This window comes from Salmo trutta, chromosome 20 (genome assembly GCF_901001165.1).
Source record: "Salmo trutta chromosome 20, fSalTru1.1, whole genome shotgun sequence".
NCBI lineage: Eukaryota > Metazoa > Chordata > Actinopteri > Salmoniformes > Salmonidae > Salmo > Salmo trutta.
The window spans coordinates 15,123,102-15,138,542 of NC_042976.1; the positions used below are offsets into that span (position 1 = coordinate 15,123,102).

The 15,441-nt window shown below is 45.4% G+C and overlaps 1 protein-coding gene across 7 annotated transcripts in view; it reads left to right on the top strand.

Annotated features, from left to right (window-relative positions):
* LOC115155608 (semaphorin-5B) overlaps window positions 1-15,441 on the top strand; it is a 311,769-nt gene that overhangs the window by 104,223 nt on the left and 192,105 nt on the right. For all 7 annotated transcript variants that reach the window (XM_029702384.1, XM_029702388.1, XM_029702382.1 and 4 more), the window contains exon 3: window positions 13,095-13,347. In XM_029702384.1, the coding sequence (XP_029558244.1) occupies window positions 13,149-13,347 (199 nt within the window). In that variant the 5' untranslated portion in view covers window positions 13,095-13,148. The remainder of the gene's footprint in view (window positions 1-13,094; window positions 13,348-15,441) is intronic.

Consider the following 15,441-nt stretch of genomic DNA (forward strand, 5'->3'; position numbering starts at 1 on the left):
AACATGTTGCAGCTGGTGGGGATCTGCTCTGCCTCCAGCACACCTGTCTCTGCCCACACAAATCACACACACAGAGAGAAAGAGGGAGAGGCGGCAGATTAGGGAGACACAGGATGAGCAGTAGAGGGCGTGGCAGGTGCAGATGTAACATTTAGTCTGGTGTGGCTAAACCAAGATGGCTGCCATACCAGACCTTTTTTGTTTTACATTTAACTAGGCAAGTCAGTTAAGAACAAATTCTTATTTACAATGACAACCTATCTCGGCCAAACCCAGACGACGCTGGGCCAATTGTGCGCCGTCCTTTGGGACTCCCAATCACAGCTAGCTGTAATGCAGCCTGGATTCAAACCAGGGACTGCAGTGACACCTCTTGCACTGAGATGCAGTGCCTTGGAGGTTGGAGGGGCGCCATGTGTGACTGACGTGTTTTCCGTTTGCTCCCACACTATTCTTAAAGTTTATGTGAATTTTGCAGCAGAACCGTATTTATTTTCAAATATTAGTTTGGTGATCCCTTTCTGTTAAAACCAAGACTAATTTGCTTTCGAATGTCAGCATGTCGATGAAACATAAGGCCAAAAACATGACTTTAAGAAAACCCGGCCTACAAGACTCTTATCACCGCCCTCTCCTGAGTCTGAGGGCCCGGGGACTCACACTTTCCCCGGGGGTACGGCTTGGCCTGACGGCACTGAAATGAACATTCTTGAGGCCATCAAACTACTACGCTCTGAGATAGTTGAAATGACAACGGAGGTAGTTGCTACGATTGAGGCCCGAATACAGGAGGTTTCTGATACTTTAAAAGCAGATCTAACCATTCTGCAGAACGAGACGGTGCCAGCAATCACATCACTCAAAACAACAGAGTTGCACACTACAACGATTGCATCACTGGAGACCTCCGCTACCAATGTCTCCGACTTAACTACCTCCCTGGAGGCTGACGTGAAACGATCTGAAAAAGGTGCAGGAAAGCTGTGTGAGTTTAGAGGGATTCTCTCGCCGCAATAACCTGAGACTGGTATCGGTCTCAGAGTCAGCGGAAATGCCTCGCACCACGGATTTCGTTTCTGGGCTGCTGAAGGATGTTCTTGCCTTGGATGAGAAGCCCCTGATTGATCGTGCCCACCGGTCGCTGCGCCCAGAGCCCCGGGATGGTGAGAGGCCATGTGACATAATTCTTTGAGTGCACTTTTTCCATGAGAAGATGGAGATTCTCCGACGAGCCCGCAATACCACTCTGAGCTTTCAAGGACAGAGCTTCTCTATCTACCAGGACTACTCCCTCACTGTTTCCAGGCAGTGCGCAGCTTTCGGGCAGGCCAAACGACTACTATGGGGCCATCCAGGTGTGAAGTATGGACTGAGATTCCCGTCCCATTTAGGGCTATCTCATGATGGTAAAGATTACACATTTGATTCTCCATATGAGGCTGTGGCTCACATTCAACGTCACATCAAGAAGTCTTGAACTTGCTCATAGATCAGAAACTGTTGCTTGCGAACTGTGGATAGTAAGTAGCCCACCTGTGGTACAATTATGTTTAGTTATAACATACTAGTCTTGTATAGTTGGGGAGTTGGCGAACCCATTCAGGCTTATTTGATGTGATCTAGTGTGCTTGCTTTACAGGCATTCAGTCATTTTAATTTCATTGTATTAAGGTTTTCCTTAACTCCTTTGTTTCCAGGCTGTCTCATTCACCTACTCAGTTTGTTTACATAGTGTCTCAGTGTCTCAAAATATTTTTGGTTATTTGTTTGCTGCGTCCTGTTGTACTGACCCAGTAAACAGTAAATGTTCCGAGGCTACACGTTTTGGGGGTCTTCACTTGTCACGAATGCTAGGAGGGGTGGTAGGAGTCAGGCGCAGAGAGCAGAGGTAAGAAAAAATGAGATTTATATTCTCTGGTACGCCCCCCCGGGGTGGAGAAGGCAGTCTTCTCCCGGGAGGCCGCTGCCAGTGGCACCTGCCAGTACCCCTTCTTCAGGTCCAAGGTGCTGACATATCTCCCCAAGCGGTCGATCAGTTCGTCCACCCGGGGCATGGGGTAGGCATCAAACTTACTGACCTCGTTCAGGCCCCGGTAGTCATTACAGAAGCAGACGGTTCCGTCCGGTTTCGGAACCAGCACTATGGGGCTAGACCACTCACTGTGTGACTCCTCCAGTACCCCCATTTCTAACATTGTTGTCACTTCCCGCTGGACCGCCACCCTACAGGCTTCTGGTATCCGGTATGGCCGTTTACGCACTTTTTCTCCCGGAAGGGTGTGGATCTGATGTTCCACGAGGTCCGTGCGCCCCAGCACCTTGGAGAACACGTCCATATTCTGCTGGACCAACTGTCTGAGCTCCTGTCATTGGGTCGGGCTGAGATGTTCCCCCATTGCCACTTCAACCGAGGGCGGGCCCTGCTGTGGCCGGGTCCACGTTACGCACAGCGCCTCGCGTGCGTGCCATTTCTTCAGTAAATTCACATGGTAAAGCTGGAAGGGTTTTCTCCGCCCTGGTTGGCGGACCTTATAGTTGACGTTGCCTACCCGCTCAACAAGGGAGGCTTTAGTCAGAAAAACAACTTTACTTAAGACAGAAAATAAATATATCAAAGAAATAACTTAGGTTTTGCTCGGTCTTCCTTCTCTCTCTTAACTGGTGTCCGTCTCTCTCCCTTCCCTCCCATGGTGTGCCATCATGCTCATTTTATTTAGCCTCCACGGCTGGTTGGCACTTTCCTCTAATTACCTCCACTTAGCTGTCCGTGTCGGGGTGCCCAACTCCCGTATTCCCAGCAGAGGGAGCCAACGTCGCCTCACGTACCTCCCCTCTATTACCATCCCCCGGGGTAGACCTCCTGGGATACCACAACATCTACAAGTGATGCTTTTGTAATTTTGTTTGCACAAGGGATTCACTTTTATTTTTCTCTTTTTGCTGCTTGATCCACTAACACAAAACGCGACTTTAAAGAGCGGGACTGTGGGGTTGGGTTTAACACCGCACTCTCACAGACATACTGTGCGAAGAGAACATGTTCTATTTAGGCTTGTACCTCGTTTGGGGAGGTATTGTCTGGGATGGGGGAAGGTGGGAGGTTGAATTGTTCAGTTCTAATGTTGTCATTCTGTCTTTTTAGTTTTGTTTCTGTACTTTTGCCAAGTATCTTGCACCGTACATTATTACTCTCAGACAAGTTATTCTGGGGTTTTTGGGTATTCATTGCTGTTCCACTCTATGCTCTAATGACAGGGTTGTATAACGGGAGTGCTCAGGGTGGCCGAAATAATACAATTAAGAACATTTCGTGGAACATCAAAGGGGTTAACAACCCTGTGAAGCGTAAGAGGGTGCTGACACTCTTAAAGGGTTTGAATGCAAATGTAGCATTTCTACAAGAGACTCACTTGAGGACTGGTGAGCATTTTAGGATGCGTAGGGACTGGGTTGGTCAAGTGTTCCACTCTAACCTTCATAGTAAATAAAGAGGTGCTGCCATTTTGGTTGATAAATCTACTCCCTTTGTAGCTTCTGAGGTTATTGCTGATCTTAAGGGACGATACGTCATAGTAACCGTTAAACTGTTTTCTACCCCTCTTGTTTTGGCTAGTGTTTATGCTCCCAATTGGGATGGCACAAGTTTCATTTCTTCCTTTTTATCTGCTATACCCAATTTAGATTCCCATTTGTTGATTTTAGGGGGGGATTTTAACTGTACAATGTCCCCAGTTCTTGACAAGTCCTCACAAAGAACTACAGGCCCATCTAAATGTGCCCTACTTATTCAATCTTTTCTTCAGAAATATGCTGTGTGTGAGGCCTGGCGTTTCCTACACCCTACAGATAGACAGTATTCCTTTTATTCTCATGTTCATCAAACATATTCCCGCATTGATTACTTCTTTTTGGACAAAAAACTTCTGCCTAACCTTCGGCGGTGTACTTATGAGAGTATTGTTATTTCTGACCATTCACCATTAGTGCTTGAACTAGAGTTTCCCCAGCGACCTCCTATGTGTTATCAATGGCATCTTAACCCCATTTTACTCTCAGATAAGGAGTTTGTCAATTTCATTTCTTCTGAAATCACCTTATTCCTAGAAATTAATTCAACGCCAGGTATGTCCTGCTCTACCATATGGGAGTCTCTCAAAGCATACCTACGTGGCCAAATTATTTCTTATAATAATAACCAAAACAAAGCTTGCTCTCAGCGACTTCGTGACCTGAGCGAAGCCATAGCCACATTGGATGAGAAGTATGCTACGGATCCTTCCTCTGATCTACATAAAGAGTGCCAACTACTCCAATCTGAATTTGATGAGCTTTATACCAGGCAAGCTGAACAGTTACTCTTGCGAGCTTGATACAGTGTATGAACAAGGCGACAAGGCTAGAAAACTCCTTGCACATCAGAACCGTAAATATGAGGCCTCACGTTTAATCCCACAAATAAGGACCCTCTGGTGCCACCACAGTTATACATAAAGAGATCAATGATCAATTCAAACAATTTTACTCTGTGCTATACACCTCTGAATCTCCTCAAGACCCTTTGCTGATTGATTCATTCTTTAATGGTTTGAATATGTCTTTAATTGATACAGACTCCCATCACTGTTTAGAAGAAGAATTTACACCTGAGGAGATTGCAACAGCAGTGTCCGCAATGAAACGTGGTAAATCACCGGGTCCGGACGGTTTTCCAACCGAATTTCTGGTCTGCTTTGCCCATTCTTGTCTCGATTATTTGCAGAGTGCCTTAATACCTCAAAGCTACCGCCTAGTCTTTATCAGGCTTCAATTTCATTACTATTAAAGAAAAACAAAGACTCCCTGTAATGTGGATCCTATCGCCCAATATCGCTTTTAAACTGTGATTACAAAATCCTAGCCAAGCTCTTAGCCATCCATATAGAAGGCTCGCTGCACCAAGTAATACACTCTGACCAGACTGGATTTGTATGAAATAGGCATTTGTTTTTCAATATTAGACGCCTTATGAATATACTGTACTCCCCAGCGTCGGGGGACCTGGAGGTGGTGGTCTCACTTGCTGCGGAAAAAGCTTTTGACCGCATTGAGTGGGACTACCTAACAGCTGCTCTTTATAGATTTGGCTTTGGCCCCAAATTCATTGCGTGGATAAAGATTCTTTATTTTTCTCCCATGGTTTCGGTACGGACTAACAACTTGTCCTCTGACTATTTTGCCTTGCACCGCGGATCCAGACAGGGTTGTCCACTCTCCCCCTTTGTTGTTTGCTTTGGCAATCAAGCCTCTCGCCATTGCACTACGCTCTAATGATGCCATTCAAAGAATAATCAGGACGGGCTTAGAGCAGAAAGTCTCGCTATATACTGACAACCTCCTTTTGTTTAGCTCCAACCCTGATACCTCATTGCCACATGCCTTATCTGTTCTTAAAAAGTTTGGATCAATCTCAGGGTACAAGCTGAATCTACGCAAGAGTGAGCTTTTTCCTGTAAATAAGGCTGCTTTAAAGTGCTCTTTTACAAGTTTTCAGTTTAGGATTGTCCGGGATCAATTCACCTATTTCGGAGTTAACCTGTTACATCTAGGGGGCAGTAATTTCACGGCTGGATAAAAAACGTACCCGATTTAATCTGATTATTAGTCCTGCCCAGAAACTGGAATATGCATATAATTATTAGCTTTGGAGAGAAAACACTCCAAAGTTTCTGAAACTGTTTGAATGGTGTCTGTGAGTATAACAGAACTCCTATGGCAGGCAAAAACCTGAGATGCTTCTGTTCAGGAAGTACCCTGTCTGAACATTTCTTGCCCTTCTTTATTATCTCTGTCGTTTACAAAGGATCTCTGCTCTTACGTGACACTTCTCACGTCAACAATGGAGTCTCACAGCCCGGGAAAAACAGGAATGATGTCATTCAAAGCCCTGGCTGAAGCACACGAGAGCAAATGCTGAGTGGTCAGTCAATGGACTAAGCCTTAGGCGCGTGACACGCCCCGCCCCCGGCTTTCGGTTTTTTCCTCAGTTTACAGACAGGCAGATTCCCGGTCGGAATATTATCGCTTCTCTACGAGATAAATTGCATAAATATTGGTTTTAAACAGCGGTTGACATGCTTCGAAGTACGGTAATGGAATATTTCGAAATTTTTTGTCATATTTTGCGTCATGCTCGTGGCCGAGATTTAGCGTTGGGATAGTGTCTAGAACGCACGAACAAAACGTCGCTGTTTGGATATAACGATGGATTATTTGGGACCAAACCTACATTTGTTATTGAAGTAGAAGTCCTGGCAGTGTATTCTGATGAAGAACAAGCAAGGTAAGAACATTTTTCTTATAGGAAATGTGATTTTGGTGAAGGCTACACTGGGTGGGTGTCTAAATAGCTAGCCCTGTAACGCCGGGCTATGTACTTACATTATTGCAAAATGTGCTTCATCCGAAAAGCTATTTTAAAATCGGACATATCGAGTGCATAGAGGAGTTCTGTATCTATAATTCTTAAAATAATTGTTATGCTTTTTGTGAACGTTTACCGTGAGTAATTTAGTAAAATCACCGGAAGTGTTCGGTGGGAATGCTAGTTCTGAACGTCACATGCTAATGTAAAAAGCTGGTTTTTGATATAAATATGAACTTGATTGAACAGACATGCATGTATTGTATAACACAATGTCCTAGGTGTGTCATCTGATGAAGATCATCAAAGGTTAGTGCTGCATTTAGATATGGTTTGGGTTTATGTGACATGATATGCTAGCTTGAAAAATGGCTGTGTGATTATTCCTGGCTGGGTACTCTGCTGACATAATCTAATGTTTTGCTTTCGCTGTAAAGCCTTTTTGAAATCGGACAGTTTGGTTAGATAAAGGAGAGTCTTGTCTTTAAATAGCTGTAACATAGTCATATGTTTGAAAAGTGTAAGTTTTCGGATTTAGAGGAGTTTGAATTTCGCGCCCCGCCCATCATTGGATATTGGAGCAGACGTTCCGCTAGCGGAACGTGTAGATGTAAGAGGTTAAAGTGACAAGGAAATATTCAAAATTGCTTCAGGAAAACATTGTTGCTCTAGCAGACAGTTTGAAACAATCTTTTATTTTTGGAATTCACTATCTCTTTCTCTTATTGGAAGGATTAATGTCATTAAAATGAATGTGTTGCCCAAATTTGTATATTTATTTCAATGTTTACCCATTTTTATTTCAAAATCTTTTTTTAATTCACTAGATCAAACATTCATGTATTTTATTTGGGATGGCAAGGTACCACGGATTGGTAGAAAACATTTACAGAAGCCTAAGGCATTGGGTGGTTTAGCTCTACCAAATTTCAGACATACAATTGGGCTGCAAATTTCAGAGCCCTTTTGTACTGGCTGCAGACTGATCCTACTGGTCCTAGACCACTCTGGGTCCAGATGCAGTCTGAATCGTGTAAACCTGCTGCACTTTCTTCTGTGTCATGCTCGTCTCTCCCAGTGTCCCTAGGCAAAAAGTGTGTCAACCCAATTGTAAAGCAGTCTCTAAAACTCGGAATCAGTTCCGTTTAACCTTTAGCCTCCGAGGCTTTTCTCCATCTTTAGATGATGGGGCTTTTGCCATCTGGCACTCACTAGGCCTCTCCTCACTAGCCCAATTATTCCTTGATGATACATGTGCCACTTTTGCTCAGCTACAGGAAAAGTTCAACCTCCCCCAATCACACTTTTTCCGCTATCCAGACTAGGAACTTTGTCAGAGCTAACATAACTGAATTTCCCCATAAGCCTGCAAATACAGCTATAGAGAGCATCTTTGAGCTGAACAAGCTTCCTAGGGGCCAATTTCAAATGCATATGCAATCATTAATGACTTATAGAACCCTTCTTTGGTGCCTTTAAGACTCGATGGGAAAAGGATTTCGGAGAGTAACATGGGGAAGACACCTGGGAATTCGGGCTGCACAGGGTGCATTCATCCTCTTTTAGCACTAGACACAGCCTCATTCAATTTAAGGTGGTTCGCCGTATCCACTGGTCCGGGGCCAAACTTGGAAGAAAATTCTCTGATTTTTATCCTACCTGTGTCCGATGTTAAACGGAACCAGCCACACTGTTGCATATGTTTTGGGGCTGTCATAAACTGTCAGGTTTCTGGGAATTAATATTTAAATGTTTCTCTGATATATATGACACTGTTATAGATCCGTCTCCCCTTACAGCCCTTTTTGGAGTACTGCCCACAGGTACCCCCTGTCAAGAATTCAGTTGGACACTGTTGCTTATACAACTCTTTTAGCTGGACGGCTAATACTACAAAACTGGAAGATGGCAGCTCCCCCATCTTATAAATATTGGGTGAGAGATGTGTTGTGCTCTCTGAAACTAGAAAAAATGTAACTCAGTACATGTGGGAACCCCAAACTGTTTTATGAGGCTTGGGCTCCGTTCCGGTCTTACTTTAAACAGTCCGTCTCTGATGGCATTCATATAAGTCCCCTGTGACTTAAGGGTTGGATGAGCATTTCTTGTGTTTTTTTTAGGGGGGACATTAAGGTTGATGGTGTGCTTATTGATTGTGACCTGCAGATGCCTTTTTAATCTTGCCCGGTCAGAGACTAAAATGTGAGCTTGTTTTGCCCTGTTTTTTCTTTGTGTTTTTTTCATGCTTACATAAAATTATTATTATACTTTTTTTTTAAAGCATTGTAAACTTTATTTTTGGTCCAGTGGATGGTCGGACTGTGGCCATGACTGTCTGTGAGTGTTTGCATTTCTCCACCCCTTATCCCTTGTCTGTTTACAGGAACAATGGTGAGGTGTCTGCTCTGTCCCTGTACTACAGATTGCCCTTTAACCTTTGCAGCATTATGCCCTGTCAATGATGTGCTACTGGGAGCGGAGTCTGGTGCAGGATAGCAGAGAGTTGTGAACAGGCGCACACTTTATTTAGGCAGGAGAAACCAACAGACGGACGCCACTGCTTCGAAACCTCCATCCAATATGCCAAAGTGCAAAAATGCGCAAACAGTCACAATAATAAAGTCCAAACAAAATAAACATACCTTGTGATATAAAACACGGAATAAACGCACACCAGAAATAGCCCGTCAAAAATGACACGTAACACGAAACAATCACACACAAAGACATGAGGGGGAACAGAGGAATAAATACATGTAGTGTGATTGGGGAATGAAAACCAGGTGTGCAGGGAACAAGACAAAACAAATGGATAAATGAAAAATGGAGTGGCGATGGCTAGAAAGCCGGTGACGTCGACCGCCGAACGCCGCCCGAACAAGGTTGAGGAGCCGACGTCGGCGGACATCGTGACAGTACCCCCCCTTGACGCGAGGCTCCAGCTGCGCGCCAACACCGGCCTAGGGGATGACCCGGAGGGCGAGGCGCAGGGCGATAGTCAATGCACGGGCGCAGACCTCCATCCTTCTTCTTCATAAAAAAGAAACTCGAGGAGGTGGGTGAAGTGGAGGACTGAATGTACTCCTGATGCAGGGATTCGGAGACATATGTCTCCATAGCCACCGTCTCCGCTTGCGACAGGGGATACACGTGACTCCTGGGAAGTGTAGCGTCTACCAGGAGATTTATCTCATAATCCCCTCGTTGATGGGGTGGTAATTGATTTGCCTTCTTTTTACAGAAGGCGAGAGCCAAATCGGCATATTCTGGGGGAATGCGCACGGTGGAGACCTGGTCTGGACTTTCCACCGTGGTAGCCCCAACGGAAACCTCTACACACCTCCCCGAGCACTCTCGCGACCACCCCTTGAGAGCCCTCTGTTGCCAGGAAATGGTGGGGTTATGATGAGCCAACCAGGGAAGGACTAGTACCACGGGAAATGCAGGAGAGTCAATGAGTAAGAGACTTTCCTCATGACCCCCCTGTGTTTCCATGGCCAGGGAGATGGTGGCTTCCCTGATTAACCCGGACCCTAATGGTCGACTATCCAGATCGTGTACAGGGAAAGGTCTAACCACAGGAATAATGGGGATCCCTAAACTAAGGGCTAACACTCTGTCGATAAAGTTCCCAACTGCGCCTGAATCGACGAGCGCCTTATGCTGGGAACGCGGGGAAAACTCAGGAAAACAAACAGGTACAAAGAGGTGGACAACAGAGGGCTCTAGATGAGAGTGGTGCAGACTCACCTGGGGTGATGCCAGAGTGCCCTGCCTGCTGCCTCGACTCCCAGAGGGACCAACACGGCACCAACCGGCAGTGTGCCCTCTTCGGCCACAGATGGTGCACGTGAAGGCCCCTCCTCCAGCCTCCCTACGCGCAGCCCCTCCCAGCTCCATGGGCACTGGAGCGGGAGTGCTGGAAGATGGAACCGACAGAGCCTCCTCTGGATGTCCGCGGGTGACCAGCAGGTTATCCAACCGGATGGACAGATCCACCAGTTGGTCAAAAGTGATGGTGGCATCCCTGCAGGCCAACTCCTGTCGGACGTCCTCGCGCAGGCTGCATTGGTAGTGGTCGATGAGGGCCCTGTTATTCCATCCTGCTCCGTCGGCCAAGGTCCGGAATTCCAGTGCGAACTCCTGTGCGCTCCTCGTCCCCTGCCTCAAATGGAAGAGCCGTTTCCCCTCCGCTCTCCCTTCGGGTGGATGGTCGAAGACGGCCCAGAAGCGGCGGGTGAACTCCTCCAAGTGGTCCAACGCCGCGTCTCCTTCTCCCCGTACGGCGTTTGCCCACTCCAGAGCTCTCCCCGAGAGGCATGAGACGAGGGCGGACACTCTCTCCCTTCTCGAGGGAGCTGGGTGAACGGTGGCCAGGTATAAGTCCAGCTGTAGGAGGAACCCCTGGCACTGTGCTGCCGTCCCGTCATACTCCCTGGGAAGGGAGAGACGCATCCAACTGGAACTGGATCTGGACGGGACGGGTAGAGGTAACCCCGGTTGCGCTGGTCGAGGCACTGGTCGAGACTTCCTGTCTCTCCCAGCGGTCCATCGTCTGGACAACGCAATCCATCATGGCACCGCGATGATGCAGCATTGCTGAGTGTTCCTGGACGCGCTCCTTGACTCCTCTGACCGGGGTACCTGCTCCTGCTGACTCCATGGTGGGTGGATGATTCTGTCAATGGTGTGCGTACTGGGAGCGGAGTCAGGTGCAGGAGAGCAGAGAGTTGTGAACAGGCGCACACTTTATTTAGGCAGGAGAAACCAACAGACGGACGCCACTGCGTCGAAACCTCCATCCAATATGCGCAAACAATAATAAAGTCCAAACAAAATAAACATACCTCGTGATATAAAACACGGAATAAACTCACACCAGAAATAGCGCTTCAAAAATGACACATTACACGAAACAATCACACAACAAAGACATGAGGGGGAACACAGGAATAAATACATGTAGTGTGATTGGGGAATGAAAACCAGGTGTGCAGGGAACAAGACAAAACGAATGGATAAATGAAAAATGGAGCGGCGATGGCTAGAAAGCCGGTGACGTCGACCGCTGAACACCGCCCGAACAAGGAGAGGAGCCGGCGGAAGTCGTGACATGCCCGGTGTGTTTAACTTGTCTAAAGTACGGTATCTTTAAAGAAATTGTTTTTTAAACATTTTATTTGTATTTTTTTCTAGTTGCGTATATTATTTATATTTTTTTGTGTTGGCTTGTGTGTAAAACTGAATGAACAGAGTTTTCAAAAGAGATGCAGTGCCTTGAAATCTTTCAAATACTAGCGTTGTAACGGGTGTCGTGTGTGGAGGACCAAGACGCAACAGGAAAATGTATACTCATCTTCTTTTTTAATTATTGAAGAAGGTGAAACAAAACAAAAATACAATATGAAAACAACACTGACAGTTCCGTCAGGTGAAGAACACAAAACAGAATACAACTACCCACAAAGGGACAGGTGAAAACAATCTCCCTAAGTATGACTCTCAATCAGAAACAACGATGTACAGCTGTTCCTGATTGAGAGCCACACCAGGCCAACAAAGAAATACACAACCTAGAATCCTAGAATACCAAAGCAAGAACATACACCAAAAACCCCGGAACACATAAATACAACACCCCTCTACATACACATAACCCCCGAACCACATAAAACAAATACCCCCTGCCACGTCCTGACCAAACTACAATAACAAATAAACCCTATTACTGGTCAGGACGTGACAAGCATTTGCTTTAGCCTGCCTGGAGTGCCAAGTTGGGCGGGGTTTTCCATTTTGTGACTATTCTATTGGATTCATTGCTATAGGTAAGCTCAATCTAGCCCAGCTAAAGTTTTTTGAAATGATTTCAAATCGTATTTGAACCCAGGTCTGTGCCATAATACCAAGGCTGCTTCAGCACTGTGAGCGGTGAGATGACTATCAGCTATTCATGTGCGTCATCTACTCAAAACAATTTTTACAAAAAAGTGATCTTTGTAGAGAGTAGCTGTGGAGTGCATTTTTCTTCTATTAAGTACATTTCTATGAGCCATAGATTTTAAGCATACAGGGTTCTGGTACATTGACTGGTGGAAACTTACACCCCATTGAACAATCCACCACACTCTTATTCAATTTTCCAACATTAATCAGCCGTTAAATTAACTTCTGAGGTTTAATTGCGTACTTTGAATGATTATGGTGAGGTCAGGGGTAAGGTACTTCACAGACTTGGCTCCTCGTAGTTTCTCTCTTTCTCTCTCTCTCTCTCATATTTTGTACGCTTTATTCAGACTGTTGTGAAATCAGAGGGGAGATAAACAAGTGGGAGACTCAGGATGGACAAGGGGGAGAAACAGGGTGGACAAGGGGGAGAAACAGGGGGACAAGGGAGAAAAACAGGGGCACAAGGGAGAGAAACAGGGGCACAAGGGAGAGAAACAGGGGGTCAAGGGAGAAAAACAGGGGCACAAGGGAGAGAAACAGGGGCACAAGGGAGAGAAACAGGGGCACAAGGGAGAGAAACAGGGGTACAAGAGGGACAAACCGGGTGGACGTTGGGATCAAACCCCAGTCTCCAGGATTGTACATATGTCAAGAACCAGAAATATTACCACACAACCACAGGCTCTGCATGTCATGCCTCCTCCTTTTTCTAACTTCCTCTCTTTCTTCCCTTCTTTTCTCACAGTTGTATTCAAGAGGCCCACCTTGGAAGTTAGAGGAGAGGCTCCGCCCCATCACCATGATGGCAGCGTTGCCGCGGTACGCCACCCCCATGTCTGTGCCTGGCATGTTGCTCCTCCCCCTGCTCCTGCTGCCCCTCCCCATCGCGCTGTCCCAGAAACCCCTGCTCCTCTCCCCACCCGACCCCACGCCCGCCCCCCTGTACCTTTCCCGGCCGGAGTGCACCCGGAGAGAGCACCCTGTGGTCACCTTCCAAGGTAAGTCGTACTGGACATAATACTCATTACAGGACACGCATTTCTGGACATGGCTATTTATTCACATCCACACTGAAGGTCTCTTCTCTCACTACTGAATACAAACTGGAATATATAAGCAATAAGGCCCGAGGGGGTGTGGTATATGGCCAATATACCACGGCTAAGGACTGTTCTTATGAACAACGCAACGAGCCCTTAGCCGTGGTATATTGGTCATATACCACATACACATATGTCATAGATCCTCCATGGGTTCTATAACCATAAGGACTTGGGACGATCTCACCTTTACATTCCAAGTGTTTTAAATGTCTGAGGGGGTGTTGGCCAAATGTGTTAGAAATGATTATTAGAATTACAGTCTAAATGGTTTCTCTAGGCTCTTCTTCTTGAACAAAAGTTTGGATGAAATTGTGTGACCTAAGAATGTTTTGCCAAAGGGAAGAGTGTGAAACTGTACACCCATTATGATTCAATTATTGCAGACTCCAAGCCTAACAGGTTAGAGTGAGGAGCACCCCTTGTACAGACAGGTTTTAAATCTCTCATATGACACTATACAGAGAGACAGAGAGATGCTTTATGTTGATGCCAGACCCATTTGACAGAAACATCAGTCTTACAGGGAGATAAACACTTTCCATTTCCATCTGTCTGTCTGCCAGCTTCAATAATTCCAAACATTGCATGGTTCACACACACACATACATATACACAAATCTGGACAGAGAGAACGTTGCGTACAGTGATACCCTCCTATCTGCTCTGTTTATCTATGCAGTGGGGCATGAAACAAGGTGTTCTCCATAGTGAGAAATGTAAAAGATAATTTTGTTTAGACCAGAGAGAGAGAGAGAGAGAGAGAGAGAGAGACAGAGACAGAGACAGAGACAGAGACAGAGACAGAGACAGAGGTCATAGATATACTGGACATGCAGAGTGAAGGAAGGAGGATGAACATTGAAATTGCTGTACTTATTTCAGGACAAGCAAGTGTTTTTGTTAGTTTTTCCAAGGGCCATGACGAGATAGATTGGTGAAGAAATTCTGCTCAGTTTGGGGAAATAAAATAAGAAAATAAAGAAATAGTGAAGTGATAGCTAGAGGGTTTCCTTTTTATCAGAGATATGCCCAAACCTCTAAAAGCAATGGGTCATATGAACATTTCCTGGGGCCCCGCCTGCTTTTTATTGCAGGGCACCATTCTGATGGCATTTCTTTAGGGGCCAGTTTATCAATGTCATCATGAGGTCCTCCACGGTCCAGGAAGAGGGCTGGAAGCCAAGGAGGACGCTTTTTTGCATCACAAAAAAACAAAGCCTATACGATTCACTCATTGATTTCAAATGATAAAATGTTCCATTTACATCAAATTTGAAAAGTAGAAAAACAACAGGGAATATAGTTGAGACTATTTAATGTCAACATTTCAGCACAATGCCATTCTCAAGACTTTCTCAATATCTGTAATGTTAAAACCTTTCTGGGATAGGGGGCAGTATTTTCACGTCCGGATGTAAAGCATGCCCAAAGTAAACTGCCGCCTACTCAGGCCCAGAAGCTAGGATATGCATATATTTGGATAGAAAACACTCTGAAGTTTCTGAAACTGTTAGAATAATGTCTGTGAGTATAACAGAACTGATTTGCCAGGCGGAATCCCGAGCACAATCCATCCAGGGAAATTTATTTTTGAGGTCATTGTGTTTTCCAATGGTTCTCTATGGGAGACCTGATTTATTAGGGCCCAGATTGCAATTTCTATGGCTTACACTAGATGCCAACAGTCTTTAGAAATTGTTCAATGTTTTTCTTTTGAGAAATGAAGAAGTAGGGCTGTTCTTTGTAGGTGTCACTCTGGAGCGCACTTCACGTTGTTTTTATCCGGTATTAGAAACAGTTTATTCCATCTTAAATTTGATCATTTATTTACATTTTAGGATACCTGAGGTTGGATTAGGAACGTTGTTTGAAATGTTTGGACCAAGTTTACAGGTAACTTATTAGATACTTTGTAGTCATGTTGGAACCGGTGTATTTCTGAATCAAACGCGCCAAATTAATGGACATTTTGGGGATATAAAGAAGGAA